General features: G+C 39.5%; 2 protein-coding genes and 1 pseudogene across 2 annotated transcripts; 2 read left to right on the forward strand and 1 right to left on the reverse strand.

Annotated features, from left to right (window-relative positions):
- The first annotated feature begins 1,347 nt into the window (after window positions 1-1,347).
- Window positions 1,348-2,136, forward strand: LOC128093512 (26S proteasome regulatory subunit 6A-B-like; annotated as a pseudogene).
- Window positions 2,137-2,503: 367 nt separating this feature from the next.
- Window positions 2,504-3,310, reverse strand: LOC128093513 (DNA repair and recombination protein RAD54B-like). The gene has a single exon (XM_052710581.1). The coding sequence runs from the start codon at window positions 3,104-3,106 to the stop codon at window positions 2,843-2,845; it is 264 nt and encodes an 87-aa protein (XP_052566541.1). The 5' UTR covers window positions 3,107-3,310; the 3' UTR covers window positions 2,504-2,842.
- A 2,627-nt stretch (window positions 3,311-5,937) lies between these two features.
- LOC120415735 (ras-related protein Rab-2A) lies at window positions 5,938-25,475 on the forward strand. Its single transcript, XM_039577330.2, has 4 exons — window positions 5,938-6,318; window positions 20,517-20,832; window positions 20,903-21,083; window positions 24,164-25,475. Exons 1-4 carry the CDS (start codon window positions 6,273-6,275, stop codon window positions 24,260-24,262), a joined length of 642 nt encoding a protein of 213 aa, XP_039433264.1. The 5' UTR covers window positions 5,938-6,272; the 3' UTR covers window positions 24,263-25,475.
- The last annotated feature ends 342 nt before the right edge of the window (window positions 25,476-25,817 follow it).

The following is a 25,817-nucleotide window of genomic DNA, read 5'->3' on the forward strand; positions in this document are numbered from 1 at the left end:
CGATGTCCTTTATAATCCGCTCTTTGTTGAATCTCCAAATCGTGATCCAAATGTGAAGATACCACCGTGCACCGACACCACCAGGTGCCAAGTTGCCTCCTTAATCGCGACTATCTGCTTCCGTTCTGCGGCCTCCGGCTTACTTTCCGAGCACGAAAGACAACGCCTTGAATCCGGACCGACACCCGACAAATTAACCTCGAACACGGTTGGGTCGCACTGGGCATACGTTTCACCGGTGAGTCGCACCAAAATAACAATGCCCAGCAGGATGTGTCAATCGTCTTCCGGTATGTCCACTTCCTCCACGTTGATCCTTCGGTTCCCTCGCAACCGGTGCTTCATTGCCTTTGTGTTATTTGGCCGCATTTGTGCTGCCTGAATATTGCGTTCACTACCGTGCACTTGCGCAACTAGTCAATTGCTTGGCAAACGTTCGGCGATTCGCTGGGGGACGGTCAGAATCAGGGCAAAAGCTGGAGATAGAGCTGGAGATGGACCCAGTCTAGGCTTATCTACTGCCAAGCGCGTCGATTGTCAGCCTACAACAATAACATTAAAAATCTAGATTAAATTTTCAAAACAACCTATCCCTCATGGGTTTCCTATGCAGATAGGACCTTTTGAAAATTTAATCGAGAAATCACAATTAAAATCTGTTGATCGCACTGCGTAAAAAAACATTACCAAAAAACTTTCCTCCTCCTTGAGTTTGAGTCAGGATTCTCCGCTAAAGTTCTTGGTGATGGAGCCGCCGATCACACCCATCACACCTGGAATCCGGTCCGGTCCGGTCGTCAAAACGCGCGCCTTGCTCTGTGGAAGGTGGAGCCGGCGATCACACCGACAAAACTTTTCCGTCCGTTGGTAAAAAATCACAAATTTTGCTTTGTTTTTTCTTTCTGTCAAAACTGCTTGAAAAAACAAAAACAAATACCGAGTTGCCAAACATAACCAAAAACTGCTCGATAAAAGACGGCAAGGTTGCAAGATAGATTTACCCGGTTCAAAAGTCGAGCAGACTCTGGTCGCTTTAACTCGCTTTAACGCGCGTTAACTTGCGATAACATGCTTTAAGGTGGCGTTATGTGAAAACTCGACACGATGAGTGGCGTTGATGCTTTTCGAGCTCGTTTTAGTGCGTTTTAGTGTGTTATCGCGGAGTGACGTCCCCCTCGCTCTTCCCTCAGTCTTGATTTGGTCCCAAAAACCTCAAATCAACATTCAAACAGTATTGAATTTGACTTCTATCAATTATCAATGTATACATACATCATGATGAGTAAAATTGGCGTATACATCATTGTTTGTTTGCTTAATAAAATGAGCCCCATACACGAGGTGGTCACTCCAAATATATTGCATTTATTTCATAAGTTAATCTGTATGTGCATCCATATTTACGTGCATACACAATTCCTCTATGAATTTTATTTCAGTGTTTTTCACAGCTGTCATCGCAAACGCGCGCACTGTTTACAAACAACAAAAAAATCAATCTGTCTCTATTACATTTCCCGGCCGGGCGATTCGCTGGCGCTCTATTATCATCCGGCAATTTCATGGGCCAGCAGCTTCGTCGTAGTAAATCAGGATTTTGTTTTGTGTTGAATTTAGTACGTGTTCCGGACTCAGTAAGGCACCAGCAATCGAGATGGGAGGCAACCCAGGAGGACAAGTCGATCGAGCTGCTGAACGTGGACCCTGTTGAGACGGAGGACGACGGGGCGGTGGTGGTGCTGGACTCCAAGCGGAAGGGCAAGCGCACCGTAATCAAGACTTTGACACGGCAGACGTACTTTTTGCCCATGTTTGGCCTGGTTGATCCAGAGAAACTCAAGCCGGGCGATTTGGTGGGCGTAAACAAGGACTCGTACCTCATCCTGGAGACACTTCCGGCCGACCGAGCAGTATTCGGACATTGGCGGGTTGGACAGGCAAATCCAGAAACTGATTGAGGCCGTCGTGCTGCCGACGATGCACAAGGACAAGTTCAAGAACCTGAGAATTCATCCACCGAAGTCGACCTACCTGAAGCTGGCCGGCCAGTAGCTGGTGCAGATGTTCATCGGAGACGGTGCCAAGCTCGTCTGGGACGCGTCCGAACTGGCCAAGGAAAAGTCGCCGTTGGTTTAATTTCTTTTTATTTGTGAAATCAGCTGTTTTTGTATTGTTAGATATGATGAAAAAAACGATATTAACCGCCCCCTCCTCTCCCTTCTCCCCCCATGCGACAACTCGTTGGGTTGCGAACAGGTGCGCGTACTTTTTCAACTTGCTATTCGGCCTCACGATGAACGTAAAGATCCGTTCCTGCTTCAACCACTTTGTTATCTCTCGATCCCAGTTGTCCACCAAACTGCTCGGAGTCACGACCAGAACCCGCTTCACAATCGGCTGCCCGTTAGGTCCCTGATTCTTCAACGTCTTCCCTAGTCCCATCTCGTCGGCCAAATTCGCTCCAAACTGTTCCGAGTCTTCACGTTTCATTCCCAAAACGCATTCGTACAGAAAGCTCACCCCTTCCCGCTGGTGAGGCCGCAAATGCTCAGCCACGCAGTACGGAACGCAACCCTTTGTTATACTTCCACTGATCGAACGAAGGCTCCCGCATCGTCAACGGAACAATGTCCCCGTAATCGCTTCCTCCCCACCGTCCCAACCTGCTCGACACCCGTGTCGACACCACAATCGGACTCCCGGCGCACATCGACTCCGCCGGCGGCCTAAACCCTCCTCTCGCCCCGAATCGAACCCTCTTCACCGGCACATCATTCTCCTTGGCCACCTCCCCATCAATCCACTCCACCAGTTCAACCTCCTTATTCAACCGCGAACCCTCCTACAGCTCCTCCCCCTTCACCAACCCGGAGCTCCCAATCACCTTGCCGTCCTCGTCGCCCAACGTGGCGCTCTTCCCGCCCACGATGGTCAACGTTCCGTCGCCCTCCCACGTTTTGTGCTTTTTGGTCGTTATTTTGCCCCAGCACACTTGCGTCGTCGTTGGTTCTGCGGGGGTGTGCAACGCTGCCGGCTTTCTGACTGCGGCGGCTTGGGCTTCCAACACGCGGGCATGGTTCTCCGAGCTGGTGAGCAGCTCCAGCATGCCCGGATCCGGTTGGGCTTGCGGTAACGGCTGCGGTCGGATTGTGAGGGTGGTGGAAGTTCGGCCGGCAGGGACCGCTTCATCGACGGTCCTGCCGTCATCACCCGCATTTGCTTCAGTGCTGACGTTTCTGGTCCCGCTGTCCCAATCTTCGTAGGGCACCGGAAATCCTGAAGGTGAAAAAATATACCTCCAGCTGGATTGGAGCGGTGACAGTTTGTAAATGAAGGAAACAAACAAGTGACAGTTCTGAACTGTCACTATCCACACTGAATATCGTGCAGATAAATAATATTTACGCCTGTATTTACGATATTTACGAAATATTTACGGAAGTAAATCCAATGCGCTACGGATCAACCATGTGCCCAACCCCGTGGCCCCATAGCAGTTTTTTGAAAAATTCTTTCGTCAGGAGGTAGCTTTTAAGATTCTTTATCAGACGGAATACCTATGAAGAGACGGTATACGGTTAAAGCTGGAAGGCAACAACCGGGGCAAGTTGCTGAAGATACATTTTCAGTGGCAATATCTGGAGGATCGAATCATCGGATCTTTGCAAACTAATAACATGGTAAGTGTGTGGAGAAGGAAAAGGATAAAATTCGCTCCAAGAAGTATTTGCTGATGATTCCGTTGGATTTTCTAGTTGGATTTTGGGACATTTTCGTCAAGATGATTCAGATCTTGAACGACGATCGTCGAGGAGGACGTCGCTAAAATTGTGTTTATGATTCCGGAGCGGATTCTTTAATTCGAATTTCGCATCTTTGAATGTCCGCTAATTGAACGTATTCGAATTAAAAAGCACTGAACCGTCAAAACCAGTTTTCAAAGTGATGTTGACGTTTCAACACCATTGTTCGCCAATTTCCGAACACGTGGTTTCAAGCTTTTGACAGCAAACCGGCAAATGAGGCGGTATGAATGAAAGTTGCGGTAAGAAATCTGTTGCTCCGAACAAAAATGTAGCGGGTTGTCGTTAGCTTGTACATCAGCCTGTGGCGCAACAGCTTTGACAAGTTGCGCTCGTATTTTGATTTTTGTCTGCTTTCACAATAAAAAAAATGAAATTCTCTGAAAATTTCAACCTTTTCCTTCCTTCAATTACCTATCCTACCAAATGTACTTAACTATTTTGAAACAAAAGTTTGAAATGGGCAAGAATTGGGTACTAAAGCCCTATGTCAATTTTTATGTACAACGGTAAAAAACACGATTGAAAACCATTTCTGATCACTTTTTTCATTTTAATGCTAAAAAAAAATAATGACTAGACAACATTTTTTCGATGGATCAATTATGGTCCCCTTGGAAAGAGCTGTCAAGTAGGAACACGCAGAAAAAGGGATAATCAATTCGATAAGTTTCTGCCATCATTTCGATAAATAAAATTATCGGTTGGCAACCAATAATTTATTTTATCAAATTCAATAAGTTTTCTTATCAATCTGATAAAAGATATTTATCAATTTGATAAACTATATTATCATTTTGATAAACGTCACTGGAGAAACGTCAATAGCAAAATGTTTCAAATCGATAAAAATGCTTATCATTTTGATATATTAATTTTATCACAATTTTTTTATCGAAATAAAAATTGAATTTATCACCGATCCCCAGGTAGTTTTGCCGTATTTTATCATTTCAAATTATTTAAAATTCAAATTCACTTTAACAACTGCATTTATTCTCGTAAATCTTAGTTTTTTTTTATATCTGACAATTAACAAATCCTCCCGGTTTAACAGCAGTCTCGGCCATTTCCACGCTCGTGTGGTCTTGGCCAGGTGACCCTGTAGCTTCTTAATTGTCCTCCACTGCGTGCTCTATTTCCTTCTTATCCGTTTTAGGTTGTTCCTTTACCTTCTCCGGTCGTGTTTGTTTCGCTCCTGCGCTTCCGGTGGACAAGTGAACTCGCAAGTGAAGCTGGATAAGTATGCGCCTGGGAAGAAAAGCATTTGATTATTTTGTAGGGAGTTGAACCGTCTATAAAATCTTCAGATTAATTACCGTGAGATGAATGTTTCCTTCAAAATCTGACTAAAAAACACTAAAAAACACGATCTTCAAATCTTCAAAATCTGACTCACTAGAGGAGCTTCTCCCTGGGAACTTCGAGCGCCGCGTTTTCACAATTTTTTTTTCCTGGCGTGGAGCTTCTTCGGTATTTTCAAGTTATTTTGTGGTAAAACTTGTAAATTTCGCAATATTACTGTTTTTCTGCAAGAAACTGATCAAGTTTGTAAAAAAATATGTAAATTTTATCGGGAACGTTCCCATTTTTGTGGGCAGCAACAAAACAATAACAAAGAACAAGATCGAAGCTGTCATTTTATTCAATAATTTGTTTTATTGAAATGATAATCTTTCTTATTATTTCAAAAAAAAAAAACTTTATCAAAGTGATAAAGTTTACTTATCACATCGATAAATCGGGGTTATTGATTCTGATAAATGATATTATTGATTTGATAATGCAGAATTTTTCTGCGTAAACTTTTCTGTCAAGAAGGACCGCGAGGTTAATTTTTCAAAACTGATTTAAAAATTCATTTTAAACTCTTTGTGGTCGTACAAAGGGCCATTGTACTCAGAAAAATAAGCTTTATCGCTGTAAACAATGATATCAGCAATGTAAGCTTCATTTTAGGACCCAATTCTCGAAGCAAGCGGCCAGTTTAGAAATAGATTTTCCTAAAACAGTTTTGAATTTTATTTCCGTGCCCATTGCAGAATCCAGCCTCGAAATTCGATGTTTTTTCTCAATCCACCTTTTCAAACGTCAACTCTGACAGCTCCACCCCCTCGAGTTCTGCCCTGGCTGCAATATTTTTCTCTCGTCGTCAGTCGTCACAGCAAAAGAAGTCAGCAGGCAGCGCACGAAGCAAATCCTAGATCTTTTTTGTTCGTTCAACTCGGATTTTAATTCTAAGTGCGCGTACTTGGTTCGAACAAAGAGAAAACAGTGCTTCTCCTTCAATTAGTCTCATCGCGTCGCGGGTTTGCTGTGGTGGCCGTGAAAAAAGGTGCTTTTCCAAACGAGTGATTTCCAAAAGATTGTGCAACGTAATTACCAGGGCCAGGTTTCGGATTAGCTGAGCAAACAGACGGTTCCTGTTGGCCCACCATCTAGCACCCCCGAGGGAAGAAAGCAGCCACAATGTCGTACGCGTACTTGTTCAAATACATCATCATAGGCGACACAGGTAGGTGGTGCACAATCCGGAACAGTTCCGGGATGGGCGGAAGAAAATCTGGAAGCAAAATTTGCATCGATTAGAGTGGTGGAGTAGGGGAACGAGGTCGAGTGACGCAGCAGTAGCGGCAGAAGCAAAATAATCGATAATCTTCCGTCATCGTTTGTGGGGCCACCTCACGCGTGCACACAGACACACACTCACACACAGAGAGATCCGGACCGCTTTGCCACTTTGTCGTCTGCTGGCTGGTTCTGCTTTGATTCGTACAATGAGCAGAGGGTGGAAAACGAAGACGGTCGCAAAAGAGAAGGGACAACAAACAACCCACATAATATTATCAATGAGTGCGGAGCGGTGTACGGCGGACGGTTCTCAGGATCCTCTGACTCAGTCGTTGCCAGGGCTGCCATATTGTCCCACCCACCTCCAGAGCTGCGGGCATGAAAACAGAGAAAATTTAATATCTTTGTTTGTGGGAAATTTGACAACATAAATTTGCTTGAAAATTGTAACTTTATTTAGCAACGTATTATCAGAGCAAGGTGTACTGTTAAGGAAGTTTGAATTGGTGTCTTTTTGTGTAGATCATTCAAACATTATTAAAACAGGGTGGCCACTCTGGACCAAAATCCGTCAAAAATCGGTCGTGAATTTGGGTTTTTTTGTCAAAAAGTTGGGAAAATTCTGGATTCCCTAGCATATTTGTTTGAAAATCATATTCTATCTTTTAGTTTTTGGGCACTTAATAACAAATTTGAGGCTCCTTTCACTATTCTAATACATTTATTTTTTAATATTTGAATTTTAAATCAACATTTGGAAATATTTTTAGACAAAACTGTTTGCAAAATGTAATTATCTGTTCTTCGTTATTTAAAATGTAAAAAATAAATAAATAATATTTAAAAAAAGTCAATAAATGATTTTTTCAGTTAAATATTGGAAAACGTAAAAAAAAGTTTTAAACCAAATTTTCACGCTCAAGCTCATGTGAGCTTTACTATTCAAAAACTTTGAGCACTCCATGCTCATAAACTTTTTAATGAGTTTAGGTCAAAAAATTTAGATAAAGGATGATTTGCATTTATTGAAAAAAAACTTGACAAGCAAAGGAAATCAAAACGTTTCTCGTGTTCAATGGAACATTTGCATGGCGTTATGAAAATATAAAAAAAATATTGATAAAAAATATGAATAACATAGATAAAAAAAACTATTTTTCTTAGTTAGTCTCTTCAAAAATTTCGCATAAAATTAGCGGTTCTTACCAAATTGGAGTTTTTGATTGAAATATATTAAAGTACTGAGAAATTTAATAACCATTTGGAATTAAAAAAAAAATTAAACACAAAACATTAAAAAGGAAACATGATACAAAATTTGCGTAAACTCTTTGCTTCTTCAGTTTTCCTTTGAAAAAACAAATGTTTCAAATTTAAAATTTTGTTATTTTTTCCTTCCTTTTTCTCTTACAACTGAAACAAAAAAACTCAATATTTAAAATAAATCACAAAATGTTATGTATTTTTTATTAATATTATTATTTTTTATTTTGATTTTTTTTCGAAAATACAATTAATTCCAAGCCTCAAGTATATGAAAATTATTTTCGGTGATAGATGTTCACTTTTTCATTTACAGAGAATTTCCTATTATTTGAGGTTTTCGAAAAGTTGAGAATTTGAAAATATATTTGAATGGCCACCCTGTCAAAACTCTGCTTTAAGGTGAAACGCCTCATCATCCCAAATGACGATGTGTTAGTGCGATGTGAATGTATTGGAACGATGATGATCATTGATGACGTCATTGGTTAACTAGTATTTGTGAAAGCTTTTAGATGTAGTTGTGTGAGCGAAAAAAACACTGCTAACAATTGAAAATAACGTATTGTATGAGTTCACCTTTTACTAACATTTGAAAAGAGATTATTTTACCTCGACCTAAATCTGATTCTAATATATTCATGAAACTCTTCAATCTGCAGATGTATGCTGCAGGATGCAGGACGATTTTGAGCTGTTGTTCAATCGCTCTTGGGACCATCCATAAACCATGTGGACATTTTTTAACCCCCCCCCCCCCCCCCACCCTCGCGTGATATTTTGATTTTCCCTATATTTTGAAATACTTTTAAAGTTAAGTAAGGGCTAAATTTTGCTGCTGTTGTGCCAAGATTAAGATTGATGGAAATACTCTTAACCTATTTGAAGCTTACTAAGATTTGTTTTTTCTAAGGTTTTCTAGGAATGAATTGAAACATATTTGACTTTTTCAAAATTTATTCGGATTTTCCGTTTTTTATCTCAATTTACAAATTGCCACGTTCATGGAAGACAGCTGTGTCTGTAGAGTTTGATCAGACTTGGGAAGTTGAGATCTGGGCTAGTTAGACGGCGGTTGAGACCAGCGGACGAACAAACTCTCCATCAGAAGCAAGGTGAAACCAGAACCGATGCCACCGCCAAGCGAGTACATGATCCGGAAGCCCTTTAGACAAGTGCTCTAGATGGCCAGCTAGCTGATGCGGCATTGTGGCCACGGGGCAAAGTGTCCCTTGCTAGGGATCAGCTGCTTCGGGTGGTACAGATGGTGATATGTTTCGGTGCGGATCTTATTTACCTCGGTTGGTTCCAAAATGACGATTATGGCACGCAGAACGATCTGCTGATGAAGGCACTAAACGAGTTGTGCTCACCGCCGATAGTTTACGGCTGCACTTAGGAAAGCCCTTCGGCCGTAGTCGTCGTTTTGAAAACACCCGTGTTGATGAGGAATGTATCGCCATGCGATCCACCTGGAACAGCTAATCGCCCTCTAACGCAAAACACTCTTCCCGTGGCCACTGCACCATCAGCACAGAAATCGTCGACCTTTATAGAACCGCTTCAGCAAGCTGGCCGACCAGAGCACCAGTCTGTACGTCTTTTTTGATCGCTCGATGGTATCACACTCGAGCTCCAGTTTTACCTGTTAAATTTGATAAAAAGAGCCATTAATAATGATAAAATAACTATACAATTAAAAATTTCTTACCAAAGAATCGCTGTTGATGTATTTTTCATCCTCTCCTTTCAATTATGTAAACATAAACAAACAGGAAACTGACAGTAAACTCTGCAGCTTGACCAAAGGGATGCAAAAATCTCACAATGCGTAACTGACATCTCCTTTGCATTTTGTGGGCCCGCCTATAGAAAGTAAGGCAAAGCATATGTTGATGTAGGCTAGGCAAATTCAAGCAACAAATTGACATGCATTTCATTCCCTTGGGTTGTTCTAGGAAAGTGTTGCCGGGCATGCTGGAACATTATAGTTGAATTATTTTGGAAAAAATATCAATGATAATTATTATGCTGTAAAGTGATGGAACAATATTACAAATTGGCAAAACAAGTTGACAAAACATTTATTCATTCGAGTATCTTCAATTTGTATGCCTGGAAACCTGGACATTTGTGCAAAACAAGCCTTTTCATTAAAAATGCGTTTGATTGCATTTCTGGCAACATTGCTTGAAATCAATTTCGATGATTACCAACACTAATGAAGCTGCTGCTGGCGTTGGAATGTGTTAGAGCAAAGAAAAATTTGCATGCGAAAAATACCAACTCGCGAGTTTGAATTTTTTTTTTTTTTTGAATTAAATATACTTTATTGAATCTTTCTTATAATAATTACATTTGGTTTACATAATAAGTGGTCAGCTGTGGCTCTTCAGCTTTAGTTTGCTTTTCGTGATTTAAACACTGTTCATATTCATAACTTTAAAAGTATATGATTTATCATTTTTGTAACACTAGATACAATGAAGAAAAAAAAAATTAAGAAAACATAACCTAACCTAAAACTAACTTAATCTTACCATAAACTAAACCAATCCTTGAATCAAGGGGTATTCAGATATAGCACATTTTTCCCTGAATTTCAAACATTTTTCTTGAATCTTCTGATCCAACATTTTTACTTCTGCTAATTCATGAACCTCACTTGATCTAGTCCAGCCAGGAACATTCAAAACCATTTTGAGTACCTTGTTTTGGACACGCTGGAGCTTCAATTTATGAGTTCTAGCGCAACACTCCCAAACAGGTACTGCATACTCAATAACGGGGTAAATTATTTGTTTGTAAACTGCTAGCTTATTTTTCAAAGATAACTTTGATTTTCTGTTAATTAAAGGATACAAACACCTGATGAGAATGCTGCACTTGTTCAATATTTTATCTACATGCTGTCGAAACAATAGTTTCGAGTCAAGTATGAGACCTAAATATACAACTTCCTTTGACCAGGGTATTGAAACATCATTCATTTTAATCAAAACATCATCCTTTGGGACAAATCGGGCCGATTTGGAAAGTGGAAAAATGATGGTTTGAGTTTTGGCTGCATTTATGCGAATTTTCCAGTCGCCAAAGTATTCGGAAAGAACGTCAAGACCCTTCTGAAGACGGCCGACTAAATATCTGGTTATTTTACCCTTATAAATAACGGCAGTGTCATCAGCAAAAAGTGACAACACACCATTACCAGGAAGAGTAGGCAAATCAGATGTGAAAATATTGTACAGAAGTGGGCCAAGAATACTTCCTTGGGGAACCCCAGCATCAATGTTGAATAATCCAGAAGCAATCCCATTCAGAAAAACCCTGAACGATCTCTCCGAAAGATAGTGCTGGATAATTTTGATAAGATACATTGGAAAACCGTATAAATACAGTTTATGTATCAAACCATCATGCCAAACATTGTCAAAAGCCTTCTCAACATCCAACAAAGCCATAGCAGTTGATTTAGACTCAAGCTTGTTCTGCTTGATGATTTTAGTTACTCTCGTAAGCTGATGAGCAGTATTATGCCCCTTTCGGAAGCCAAACTGCTCATTCAAAATTATATTATTATCGTTGGTAAAATCCAAAAGCCTTGAATAGATGACCTTCTCAAAGAGTTTGGACAGACTACTCAAAAGACTAATGGGACGATAACTTGTTGGCGATGTTGGATCTTTTTGAGGCTTCAAAATTGGTATGACTTTGCCCAGCTTCCAATTGGTGGGGAAGTAAGCAAGTTGCAAACATTTATTGAAAATATTGGCTAGATGTTGAAAGAACTGATCACTCTGTTTTTTCAACACTAGATTAAAAATGTTATCAAAGCCAGGAGCTTTCATATTTTTCATTTGTTTAACTGCAACTTTGACTTCCTCACCAGAAACATGGGAATCTGCAGGAAATTCAAAGGTAGAGTCATTGATTGTTGAAATACTATTGGCAACTGATGTTTCTTTACGGCTGGTCATGGAAGCGCCAAGATTATGTGAACTAACAAAATGAAGCCCAAGTGCATTTGCCTTTTCCTCGGATGTAATCAAAGGAGAATCCTCAACAATAAGAGGAGGAATAGGCTTTGGTTTGTTTTTAAGAACTTTTGAAAGTTTCCAAAATGGTTTTGAATAATTCCCAAGCTGGCTTACATGTTTTGAAAATTCTTGATTTCTAATATTGTCAAGTCGGTCTTGTATGATTTTGTTCAAATTGTTAACTGAAATCTTTTTGTCATAGTCCCCAGTCCGTTGATATTGTCTCCTATAAACATTCCTAAGTCTAATCAAGTGTTTAGTATCTACGTCAATATCAGTTACCTTAAAATTAACAGGAACCTCCCGAACGTTGGCAGCCTCTGCTTGGTTGATAGCCTGCTGGATCACCTCCAGCGAACGATCAATATCAGCAGAAGTTTCCAGGTGTTGATCATAGTCGATGTTGCTGTCTACCACTTGCTGAAACTGCTGCCAGTCAACGTTGTGGTAATCTTTCCGGGTTGGTTGCCGCTGCGGAGTAACGGAAGCTCCAACTTCCACAACCACCGGATAGTGATCAGAACTCAACTCTTCAAACACCTCAGGATGAGCCACGTTCTCAGCCATATTGGTAATGAAGAAATCGATGATTGAGTGATTCCCAGACCGAGCCACCCTCGTTGGACGATCCGGACTCACAACGTTGTAGTATCCGTTTTGCAGATCGTTGTGCAGAATCACTCCGTTCCGATTCCTCCTGCTGTTGCCCCAAACTTCATGCTTCGCGTTGAGGTCACCAGCGATGATGTACTTTGCGCTCCGCCGTGTCAGCTTCTGGATATCGCCCTTCAGTTTTGCTGCTGAACCATCTCTGGCATTCACCTGACGTGGGCAGTATGCAGCAATGAAGAGTACTGGGCCAACCGAAGTGGGAATTTCCACTCCAACGGCCTCGATGATGTCCAGCTTAAAGTGTGGCAGCCGGCGTGGCTTGAGATCACGATGAACAGCGACAAGCACACCTCCTCCTCCAGACGTGGTCCTGTCGAGCTGCGTCGCAATCTTGTAGTTTTGCAGATAAACTTTTTCACCGGGCTTCAGTTTCCGTGATGGCAGCTACGTCGATCTCCTTCTCGCGAAGAAAATCCACCAGCTCTAAGTTCTTCCTCCTAATGGAGCAAGCGTTCCAATTCAGCAGCTTGAGGGACCTACGATCCATACTGGATGACGAACGAGGTCAGCACTTCAATCTGCTGGGTCTTGGTTTTGCATCCACGCAGTGCAGCGGACATCTGTTTGAAAATATTGAGGAGTTCGGTTGAGGTGTAAAGATCATTACCATTTTCCTCAACTGCTGGTTCTTGGGTTGGTCTTGGCTCCTGGCTGAAGCCCGGTGGTGGCGGTCTCGGCTCCTGGCTGGAACCCGGCCGTGGATGATTCATCTCAGCTCTCTTCCTGGGATCCAACGGTAACGGTGCCAAGTTCGGGACCTGGCGTCGCGGTTGAAGAGGTGGAAAATTTTGCTCCACCAGGGCTGGAGGAGTTCTACGACGCTGAGGCTGATTCTTCGTCGATGCTTGCTGCCGAATTTTCACGAACTCAGCTCTCTTGGGGCACTTTCGGTCGGTTGACGAATGCTCACCGTTGCAGTTGAGGCACTTCACCAGCGAATCTTGGATGCACTGGGATGTGATGTGCGCATCGGTACCACATTTGGCGCAACGACGCTTCAGGTGGCAGTTCTTACCTCCGTGCCCGAAACTCAGGCAGTTGAAGCATTGTGTGACGTCGCGGTGCACTGGTCGGTATCGCTCCCACGACACGATAATGTTGAAAACCGCTCGAATTGCCTTCAGCTCAGGAAGCGTCGTCGATCCCTTAGCCAAATGCAGCAGGTAGAGCTGGTCACGGTACTTGATGTCTTTGTTGCGTCGGCTCATTTTGTGCACGGCCAACACATCCAGTTTCAAAACTTTTAGCTCGGCAGCTAATTCCTCCACTGGCATGTCGTACAGACCTCTGACGACGATTTTGTACGGCTTATCCATGACGACATCATGGGTAAAGTACTCCGCCTCGTTTTCGGTCAAGTAATCCTTGACCAGTTGATAGTGCTGCCTGGATTGCACCAGCACCTTAAATCCGTCCTGACACAGACGAATGTTGCCTTGGACTTTCCCAGACTTGATGAGTTCAACCAGCCCCGCACGAAAGTCGATCGTTGCTGCTGATTGCCTCACATAAAAAGGAGGCAGTTTCTCCTTTCGCTGTTTCACTTCATTCTCCTTTGCTTCCGCTACCTGGTCCTCGTCAGGCAGTCCAGCAAACTTGTTGTTCTTCAAAAGCTGCTCCTCGTGCGATGAAGAGTTCTCCTCCTCCTCATCCATCGGTACAGTACCGTCGCTCTTTTTCGTCTTTTTGCTGTTCGATGTCACTTCCAAAAGCACCTTCCTTTTGGAAATTCCCGGTTTTTGGCCATCAGTTGAGGCCTCAACCTTCCTTTTGGAAATTCCCACTTTTTTGCCTGCTTGAGCCACAGGTAGGGCAATATTGCCGGCGTTTTGCGCCGGGACGCGACGAGTCATGTTGATTCAGACAACCTTCACCAACGAATGCTCGGATAACAATGATCATACATTGAACTCGCGAGTTTTGGGGGAAGTTTTGGTGAAAATCGTTAGTTTTGTGACTTTTGGTGGATATCTCCCGGTTCTCCTGGCTGCAGCACGTCTTGTGATTATAATTTTATTGAGGTATGTACAATAAAACGGGCGTTTTGAGATGTTTTTAGTGGCACCAATTTTTGTATGGAGAAAATGAATCCCTCAAAAAAGGGCTAGATTATGAAATGTTTTGCCTTTTAGTGAATACTTTTATATTTATATGAATTCCCGAGAATGTTTAGAGTCTAGTGATTGTAATTATTCTTAGTGTACCAGTTTATAGTGCAGAGAATTCTAAATATTTCAATCGTGCTTCCAATTTTTACGGCATAAGGTGGAACGGGAAAGTGTCATGGTTAAAGTGGAACGGGATAATTTTTCCTCCATGTTTTTTTGCCATATTTAATGATGGCACGTTACACCTTAATTTTGCGCATTTGGCTTAACATTTTAAATGTTGAATATTTTACAATAGAAATAACTAAAAAGTGATGAAATTGCTATGGAACATTTATGCGAACAGGTCCAGTTTATGACTCTATAATCAGGATGGAGGCATTTAAAAGAATAAAAAATTGGTTTAAAATATCACATTTATTACAGTTTTGTGTTTTTAAAAATTTCGATTAAAAATTAAAAAAAAATGTTATCCAATTCTATGGGAATATTTACACAAAATTGAAATGCAAATGCAGCGAAAAAACATTTTGAAAAGGTCCTATTCATCATCGGTTTCCCATGTTGATATGACCTTTTGAAAAAATAATCTAGAATCAGTCTCAAATTTTGAAGAGTTGTTTCGAGGCTCAAAATACTTTAAAAAAAACTTTGTTCTAGTTTGATTTGATCATTTCAAAAATTTCCCTTAGATATGGCGGTCAGTCTAATAATTTTTCATAATCATAATTTTTCACTTTTTTCATAATTTGTCTCGTATGACATCAAAACCTTTCCCAAAACTCATTGCGTACTGGCTTACTGACTCATCGTCTAGGGATTTACCACAAAAAAAGATCAACAATAAAATCAACCAAGAAGAAGAAAAAAACGCTTGCTAACTGTTGCATACAATGCAATCAGTGCTGGATATTAGTCATCACCATATCATCACAAAATGTTTCAAGAGCGATGTTTCGTTGCATACTTTTACTTTCTACGATGAGCAGAGCAAACTAAAAGAAATACAAATAACGACAAGTGAGAAAGATTACGCGCAGCACTTACTGAATTGAACACTTGATGCGTGGAGTGTTGATATGTTTATTATCGCATGGGCAGAAAACGAGAGTGTGTTCTTTGTGCATATGCGTGGAATTCTTGAACAAAGCCCTAACACACCTGGTAACATCACCGTATATCCTGCAGTCAGCTGATTATGGAAGTGGTGTGTGGTTGTGTTTGTAGTTGTGATGTTGTTTTATATGCTCGCCATAAAATACACACCTCACAACCAGTAATGATGGTCAAAACCAGCAGTTAATAATCAGTGCGCGAGGTCATTGAGCGTAAAAATACGTCGGATCGCTGAAGAAGCTCACTTTCGTTTGGCTTGGTGATTTAACACAGGTCTTTTAAAATAAACGAGAAGTACAAGTTATTTGTTTTTCCCACTTAATTGATGAAGATTAAAGGCTCTAAACTCACTAGAAAAAATTACTATTTCATTGAGTATACATGTACCCAGTGTTGTAAATGAGTGATAGAAAAGCTATCAATGGATTATCTCTTCACCAACAATATCCGAGAGTATAGCTGCCGTCACTATAGCTTGTGAGATCTCTTCTTGTGTCTTGCGATTCCCAGCGATGGCATTCTCTCTCTATCACTCCTCCCCTTTTCCACGACTATGCGCTCTCACCGCTGAGTCTCTCAATCTCTCAGAAAACTGCAAAGAGAGAACGCGAGATGGCGATTAGGAGCCAACCACGCATGACGTCCCGTTAAACTGCGTTTGCGAAATTGGTTTTGTGGCGGCTTTTGTGGTTAAACGCTGTTGCGGTAGGATGATCGTGGAAGCAGGAATGAGAGAGAAAAGGAAAATGTCAATCGCGAGTGTGTAAACACGAAAACGTGTTCGGCTATTTTCGGCGCTGAGAGATTCAATAAGGAGAGAAGAGCAGTTGTATTTGAGGCATGAATATTCAGGCGGGATAATTGTAGTTGCTGAGAGCTGATATTTTGATATTTTAACAACCCTGCATGTACCATTACTAGCTTTCATCCAATTGGGTACTAAATCCCTATGTAAATTTTTATCTGCAACGGTAAAAAACACGATCAAAACCCATTTCTGATCACTTTTTTTTTCATTTTAAGGCAAAAAAAAAATTACAAGACAACATTTTTTCGATGGATCAACTATGGTCCCCTTGGAACGAGCTGTCAAGTAGGACCTTTTCTGTCAAGAAGGACCGCGAGATTATTTTTTCAAAATTGATTTAAAAATCCATTTTAAACTCTTTGTGGTCGTACAGAGGGTCATTGTACTTAGAAAAATAAGCTTTATCGCTGTAAACAATAATATCAGCAATCTAAGCTTTATTTTAGGACCCAATTGTTTCATTTTAATTGCTTCTTCATTATCCTTTTATTTTAATTTGGATCAATTCTGCATTGTATTTTTTAAATTATTTAATAATCAATGTACAAAAAGTTCATTTGAATCACATAAAGGCCATCCATAGACCACGTGGACACCTTTTTGGAAATAACAGACACAAACTAAAGTACACATACATACATCTCGCAGGTGTTTCACGCTGAGCATTCTGGGGAGCGTTCTTTTATTACGTAACGCAAAATTTGGGATTTTTGACCCCCCTCCCCCCCCCTTTGTAACAAATCGTAACAGATGAGCCATCCCCCCTACCCCCCCTGTAACGCGTAACGCAAGGTCTTTTTGCAAATTTTTATGAGTGCTTATATGAAAATTTTGCGTTACGTAACAGAATTTTTCAGCACACCCCCCCTCCCCCAATTTTCGTAACATTTCGTAACAGACACCGACACCCCCTCCCCCCCCTAACTGCGTTACGTAATAAAAGAACGCTCCCCTGGGACTCGGGCATGCATTTTTCGATCATGAGTTCTTCAGTAAATTGATAGAACTGATCAAATCTACTACAATAACTCGGAGTTGATATCCTAGGTTGTTTGTAGCCCAAGACCGGAACCAAAATTAGGTAAATTATTCAAATGATGATATTTCGCAACTTATGGTCTGATTTTCAATGTCAAACAATCGTGTAATTTTTGGATCCCTCAGACAAAACTATTTTTTTTTAATTTAGGCCTTTTTAAAAAAAATCAAAAATGTCGTAATCAGTACATCAAACCAAATTTACAAAAATTACTGTTTTCAAAATAAAATAAATATAAACTTCAGCATTTTTATGTTTTGAGGATGTTATTATTTTTGCTTTCTTTAATCAATTATAGTCATAATTTTCTAATAGCAGAGCAAGTTATTTTTAGAGCAATTCTCTACGAAATAGGTCTTTTTTCCTTAATTCTAATTTTTGTATTCTTTAATCTGACTGAAACTTTTTTGGTGCCTTTGGTATGCCCAAAGAAGCTATTTTGCATCATCATTAGTTTGCCCATATAACTTTCCATACAAATTTGGCAGCTGTCCATGCAAAAATTATTTATAAAAATTCAAAAAACTTGAACCTTTGGAAGGAATTTTTTTTATCGATTTGGTGTCTTCGGTAAAGTCGCAAAAATTTTCCAACTTAATTTTTTGATGTAAAATTGAATTTGCAAACAAAAAGTACTTTAGTGGAATTTTGATAAAGTGCACCGTTTTTTAGATAACTTATTTTTGAAAATAGTCGCAGTTATTCATTTTTTTAAAAAAGTGTCCATGTTTGCCCTTCTTTGAAAAAAATATTTTCGAAAGGCTGAGAAAATTCTCTATATTTTGCTATTTTGAACTTGATAAGGCCCTTAGTTGCTGAGATATTGCCATGCAAAAGTTTAAAAACAGAAAAAAAGATGTTTTCTAAGTCTCACCCAAACAACCCACCATTTTCTAAAGTCGATATATCAGCAACTAATGGTTCGATCTACAATGTTAAAATATGAAACATTCGTGAAATTTTCCGATCTTTTCGAAAGAAACATTTTGATTTTTTTTAAATCAAGACTAACATTTCAAAAGGGCGTAATATTGAATGTTTTGCCCTTTTGAAATGTTAGTCTTGATTTGAAATTTTTGAAAATATTGTTTTCGAAAAGATCGGAAAATTTCACGAATGTTTCATATTTTAACATTGTAAATCGAACCATTAGTTGCTGATATATCGACTTTAAAAAATGATGGGTTGTTTGGGTGAGACTTAGAAAACATCAATTTTCCTGTTTTTAAACTTTTGCATGGCAATATCTCAGCACCTAAGGGCCTTATTAAGTTGAAAATAGCAAAATATAGAGAATTTTCTCAGCTTTTCGAAAATATTTTTTTCAAAAGTGGGCACTAATTGGACACTAATTTTAAAAATAAATAACTGTGACTATTGTCTAAAAAGTTACCTAAAAATGGCTATAACATGAAAACGGTGCACTTTATCAAAATTTCACTAAAGTACTTTTTAATTGCAAATTCGATTTTACATCGAAAAATGAAGTTGAAAAATTTATGCGACCAATATTTCGATTTATTGAAAAATCAGTATTGGTCCCGCCCGTGTGAATCAATCGGACCGCGCACTGGACTCACAATCCAGAGGTCGCAGGTTCGAATCCCGCTTCGGGCGTTCTAAAATTCTTTGTGTAAATATAGGTATTCGGCGCCGTCGCTCCGTGCCATACTTTCATACACATAGGAACCCAGGGCGGCGAGGTCCTTGTAGATAAATAGGAAGACACTAGTGGTTGGTACTAGCAATGGAGGCCGACAGCTATAAAGTCAACTTCGTTTCGCATTGATTCAAAAAATCATAACTCGGTGCCCGTTCTGAAAATTTCTGAAAAGTTGGCATTTGATGTCCCCTAAAACACATCAAAAAATTAAAAAAAAAGTTAAAATAGTGTTTTTTGCAAATTAAGTTTTAGTGACAAAAAGTTAAAAAAATAAATAAAATTATATGGACAAATTAATGATGCAAAATGGCTTCTTTGGGCATACCGAAGGCACCAAAAAAGTTTCAGTTGGATTAAAAAATACAAAAAAAATCGAATGACCGAAGTCTCAGAGAATTGCTCTTTAACAGGACTTGTTATTGAAATCAACACCATTTTTTTTTTTGTCACCTGCCCGGCATTGGGGCTTACGTCAAATTGTCAAATAATAATTGCCATTTAATTTAACCAAAATTGTTCGTTGACGAATGGAAGCAAAAATGTTAAGTGAGAAATTTTTCAAAAGAATAGCTATTTTAAGAGAGAAATTCTAAAGCTCCAGCTGAAAAAAAAAATCAAACTTGAAAATGGTGCCAATTAAAAGTTACGACTTCCTGAATCAATATAAATACAGAACATTATTTGTGAGACCATTTTCTATGAATTGAGGTGTAATATGGAGTTGTTAAGACTTATTTTTGAATGCTTTAGAACAAAATTTAATATTTTCTCTGAAAACAGGAACCTTTTTAGTAATTGTTTTAGTGTTTTAGAAAGTGAGGTAATGTTTTATTCTAAAATCTCCATGGTACCTTATATCCTCATCTAAAATTTGATAATTTCGTGAAAAATATTAGATTTTTTTTTTCAATATATATTGGTTGGAAGAGAGATTGCTGAGATTGCTTATATACTATAATATTTAAATGTTTATTCAATTTAAATATTTAACACATCTCAATGCATTGCAATTTTGCGAAGTAAATCTGAAAGTGCCACTTTCCTTTTACAGCCCACTTTGCACTCTTATCTCATATGCAAAAGCCCAAGCTCGCGCCAAAATCAAATATTAATCCTAATGTTGATTGCGCTGGCCGCCGTTCTGCGTGGGCGCTGCCTCGAAATTGCTTCCTCCTTCAAATTGACCTCTCGCGTACTTCTCGTTATAAAGTTTTCCCCAAAAACAACTCTGCAGCCCAGCCAACGCCAGCCGGGTGTGAGTAAATCGATTTCTTCCCCAGCTGCTGCTGCTGCTCGAGCATGTTGTTATCAGCAGCGTCCATAAATTTGACTGTGATAGGGGCGGCGTTCAACGGTTCCATATGCTGGTGAAATCACCTGAAAAAATGGTCACATAAATTTAATTGAATTTCTCTTTCCTTATTTTATTCCGCCAGGCGTCGGCAAGTCCTGCCTGCTGCTCCAGTTCACCGACAAGCGCTTCCAGCCGGTCCATGACCTGACGATCGGGGTCGAGTTCGGCGCCCGGATGATCACCATCGACGGCAAGCAGATCAAGCTGCAGATTTGGGACACGGCCGGCCAGGAGGCGTTCCGGTCGATCACGCGCTCGTACTACCGCGGGGCGGCCGGCGCCCTGCTCGTGTACGACATCACGCGCCGCGAGACGTTCAACCACCTGACGACCTGGCTCGAGGACGCCCGGCAGCACTCCAACTCGAACATGGTCATCATGCTGATCGGCAACAAGAGGTAGGGCTGCCTGGACACGCTTGATAGCTGTGGTCAACCCAGACTAATTTGACGAACTTTCTTGTTTTAGTGACTTGGATTCGCGCCGTGAGGTCAAGAAGGAGGAAGGTGAGGCGTTTGCCCGGGAGCACGGGCTGGTGTTTATGGAAACGTCGGCTCGTACGGCGGCGAACGTGGAGGAGGCGTTCATCAACACGGCGAAGGAGATCTACGAGAAGATCCAGGAGGGCGTGTTTGACATCAACAATGAGGTAGGTGAACAGGAAAGGGCAGGGAAGCGTTCTGCCACTGAAACAACGATGATGAGTTTGAACAATGCTCAATTTAATAGTTTTTTTTTTATATTCAGCGATTGGTATTGGGATCCTAGCCCCAAATAATGTGGTCATTAGGTATTATTGCATTAGGTCGTAATATATGGAGTCTTTTTTCCATTTTTCATCTAATTTTTGATTTTCGAAAAGAATTGTAAAGAAGAACTCTTAAAATTTAAGAAACATTTAGAGTTGGAAGTGTGACTTGCAGTGTTGCAAATGAGTGATAGAAAAGCTATCAAATGATTATATCTGCACCAAAATAATCCGAGAGTATAGCGGCCGTGACTATAGCTTGTGAGATCTCTTCTTGTGTCTCGTGATTCCCAGCGATGTCTTTCTCTCTCTCTATCATTCCTCCCCTTTTCCTCAACTATGCGCTCTCACCGCTGAGTCTCTCAATCTCTCTGAAAACTGCAATGAGAGAACGCGAGATGGTGATTAGGAGCCGACCACGCATGACGTCCCGTTAAACTGCGTTCGTGAAATTGGTTTTGTGGCGGCTTTTTTGGTTAAACGCTGTTGCGGTTTGATGATCGTGCAAGCGGGAATGAGAGAGAAAAGTAAAATGTCAATCGCGAGTGTGTAAACACGAAAACGTGTTCGGCTATGTTCGGCGCTGAGAGTTTCAATAAGGAGAGAAGAACAGTTGTATTTGAGGCATGAATATTCAGGCGGGATAATTGTAGCTGCTGAGAGCTGATATTTTGATATTTTAACAACCCTGGTGACTTGTTTTATGTATCTTTGCCAATTTTTCAAAAAATGTATTTTTTTCTGGGGTCAACTTTATCTGTGTTTATCACAAAAAAATCCTATATTATATGTAAAAACTAACTTAATCCACCTATGTGGTTGATGACTTCCTCACTCTTCACCAGCAATGGGTAATGGATTGGATGGGATTGGAAACAAATTTCGTTTTTTTCCTAGATCCGAATTAACAAAGTACATAAATATCACTTAAGTGGTCAAAACTCGAGACAAGGTTGCCATATTTTCAATGTTTTAGACTCGTTGGAAAGGTCTTTTGATTACCCCACCAACGTTATGTCGGATGACGGGTCCGGTTTTCGTTTACATAGATTTAAGTGAGATCCGGCTTCGAAAAAATACCTAAATATCACTTAAGAGCAATTCCAGCACAAATCAGGAATTTTTCTGGTACTTTTGTACCCGACCCTCTCCGATTTCAATGAAACTTTGTAGACATGTTATCCTAGGCCTATATAAGCCATTTTTGTGTATATGGAGCCAATTGTACTCGAAAATGACATTTGAGAAGGGCGTAAGTAATTTAAATATTTTTGTATTTTGTAATTTAAAAATTACTGTAACTCAAAGCCGTTGCATCGTATCAAAAAGTGGTCAAAGACAAACTTGTAGGAAAATGGACGAGCTTTCTGAAAAAATACACTGAAAGAAAAATACACGCCCCTTCTATGGGATTTTTTGATTTTTAAGTCTAAAACTTAAATTTAAAGGTGATGTCACGATTTTTTTTCGTTCAAAATTTTTGTGAAAATAGCCTAAAATGTGTCAAAAAGACTAACGAAAAATGCAGGATGGTATGTCTCTCCTAAAAAAATACAAAAATCATTTACTAAAACTGTTTTTTTTTTAAAAGTGGTCTAAACGTCAAAATTTCCAAAAACCGATAGTGGGAATCGATTCCCCAGACAATTTTACATAAAAGTCTCCATATTGACCATAGTCCTATGTCCAATCCTTGGATACAGCAATTTTAAAAATAAAAATGCTGAAAAAACGTTTTTTTTTGTAGTTTTTGGCAATTTCTATATGACAGACTTGGTTTTTCAGCCTCGTAAATATTTTTACTGGAAAGCTCGTCCAATTTCCCATAAGTTTGCCTGTAACAGCTTTTTGATTTTGAATTGGACGAGCTTTCCGGTAAAAATATTTACGAGACTGAAAAACCAAGTCTGTCATATAGAAATTGTCAAAAACTACCAAAAACCCGTTTTTTCAACATTTTTATTTTTCAAAAAAAACAGTTTTAGTAAATGATTTTTGTATTTTTTAGGAGAGACATACCATCCTGCATTTTTCGTCAGTCTTTTTGTAACATCTTAGGCTATTTCCTCAAAAAAATTGAACGAAAAAAAATCGTGACATCACCTTTAAATTTAAGTTTTAGACTTAAAAATCAAAAAATCCCATAGAAGTGGCGTGTATTTTTGCTTCAGTGTATTTTTTTCAGAAAGCTCGTCAGATTTCCTACAAGTTTGTCTTTGACCACTTTTTGATACGATGCAACCGGCTTCGAGAAACAGTAATTTTGAAATTGCAAAATACATTTTTTTAAATACCTTACGCCCTTCTCAAATGTTATTTTCGAATACTATTGGCTCCATATACACAAAAATGGCTTATATAGGCCTAGGATAACATGTTTACAAAGTTTGATTAAAATCGGAGAGGGTCGGGTACAAAAGTACCAAAAAAAATCCTGATTTTAGCTGGAATTGCTCTATAATTAAAATGAAAAAAAAAATCAATTGAATACACTTGTATTTTCCTTAAAATTTCGATTTGCTGCAGAAAATGTTACATTTTATCACATTTTTTGCAGCAAGTCCGTAGATCATTTTTGCCCGTGTGTAAACATGTCAGCGAACTGCAGTTCTCACCAACACATATAATGCTGGCGCGTCCCCGAGCAACACTTCAGAGGGAAGAAAACATATTCTCGGTTCTCGGACTCTCAAAATACATCTATGTTAATGGCGCGGTGGTAGCGTTTCGAATCAGCAACCAAAAAGTTGATGGTTCAATCCTCGTTCAGTTTAGATTTTTTTTCGCAATACCAGCAAACAGCAGTCGGCAATGTCGATAATTGCCGATAATTCTTTCTTCCGTCGAGGTGCCTTATGAGCAACAATGATATGCAATGAATTTTAACGCACCTGCTGTCATATGCAATATGATAACGAATTTTGGATTTATTTTTCATTAATCATATTTTTTTCTTCTTTTTTCTGCTTATCTTTTTCCAGGCTAACGGCATCAAGATTGGCCAGCAGCACTCGCCAACCAACCCATCCCTCGGCAGCGGCAACAATCCGGGCGGTCAGTCGAGCAGTGGTTGCTGTTAAATGTGATGGTTGCCAAATCGAAAAAGAATAAAACCCACACACACACATATAGCAAACAAACAAACCAACAGCTACAACCACACACAATCACCACACCCACTAACACAAACACACCGCGTACACCCGTGCCCGTGAAATCGTGACAAAAAGTGTGATTCTTGGACGCGCGCGCGCAGCATGTTTGTGTGTGTTGTGTAAACGGGACGTGATTTTGCACGCGTGGTAAGAAAATACAATTTAACAACCCCTTTTTTTAATTTTTAAAAATACATACAACAAAAAACACACTAACTAAAACGTTTAAACAAAAAAGACCATACAAAGTGAGACAAAACTGAGTTGCAGTTTGTGCGCGGAAAGAAGGGGCAGCAAAAATCGGCTGATTTAAGTTCAATTCGCTCATCGTACGATCACGAAAATTAGGCAACAAGATTGACTAATTGATAAACGTTCTTAAGAAACAGCAAACAAACTCTGATGCATGTTTAGTACTATATCTTGTAATTTAAAACAAAAAAAAGAAGTAAATCTCTACCAATTAAACCAACAAACAACCAACCAACACAACTATTGAATTTTTCTAGCGTAAGCCGAATTTGCTACTTGCAATTTTCCATCGGATTCTTGAAAATAGATGAACAACAACTACAAACAAAAAAAAAGCTTTTACCAAATAGAGTTTCCATTTGTTCTGTTTTTAAAATAAAAGAATCAATCACACACAAGCGCATTCCACGACGAGAAAAAAACGTGTTTCTTCCCTTGCCCCCCTCCTTCAAAACAATAGTAAGACAACACTCGATTGAAACCTCCCTCACAATTAATTGGTAAACACAATCGGTATGCGGAAGATGATGATGAGATTTATAAACCTAATTACTATTGATCTATTCGAAAAAAAGAAATAAAAGCAAACAAGCTTGTGGTGTGTGTGCATTAATTGTCGCGTATATTTTAAAACAACAAACATGCTTAAAATTGGAAACGTTTTTTTTTTTTGTAAAACCCTTAGATGCGAAATTTTATTTTGATTGTTTATTAGTTATTTTGTTTTCCCTTAGATAGAGAGATTCGGAAGATTTTAAGTTGCAGCAAGCCACCATCATTGGGAGAATTATGTTGTAAATTGCACTTACGGTTACTTTTCAGTTGTGATCAATTTAAAGTAAACTAAAAACATAAACTATGGATAATATAATTATTACTGATATAAGTAGTCGTTGTTTCTTTGGGCTAAGTGAAATATCACCAAACAAATGTATTAAAATTAAAATTTTAAATTTTCCTTTTTTTAAATCTTTGCATGGCGATATTTCAACAACTAAGGGCAGGGTAGGCAAATGGCAAAAAACCATCGCGAAGCCATCGTTTGATTTATTACCTTCCAGTTACAGAATTCACTATAATGATGTATGAAGCAATTGTAGATTTTGTACAAACGAACAATTTTGTAGAACATTGTTTTGTTCCAAAGTGAATGCTGTTGACACTAGAGCGTAAACAATGTCTAAAAATGCCACCATCGGCGTCCCTCACTCGCGATGGTGAGGGGATT

This window comes from Culex pipiens, chromosome 3, assembly GCF_016801865.2.
Source record: "Culex pipiens pallens isolate TS chromosome 3, TS_CPP_V2, whole genome shotgun sequence".
NCBI lineage: Eukaryota > Metazoa > Arthropoda > Insecta > Diptera > Culicidae > Culex > Culex pipiens.

Bases quoted from the DNA above. Each gene is read 5' to 3' on its own strand.
- LOC128093513 (XM_052710581.1), bottom strand. From the start codon at position 3,106: ATGCTGGAGCTGCTCACCAGCTCGGAGAACCATGCCCGCGTGTTGGAA.
- LOC120415735 (XM_039577330.2), top strand. From the start codon at position 6,273: ATGTCGTACGCGTACTTGTTCAAATACATCATCATAGGCGACACAG. The intron at 6,319-20,516 runs GTAGGTGGTGCA...TTATTCCGCCAG, and splicing joins CATCATCATAGGCGACACAG to GCGTCGGCAAGTCCTGCCTG. The intron at 20,833-20,902 runs GTAGGGCTGCCT...TTCTTGTTTTAG, and splicing joins ATGCTGATCGGCAACAAGAG to TGACTTGGATTCGCGCCGTG.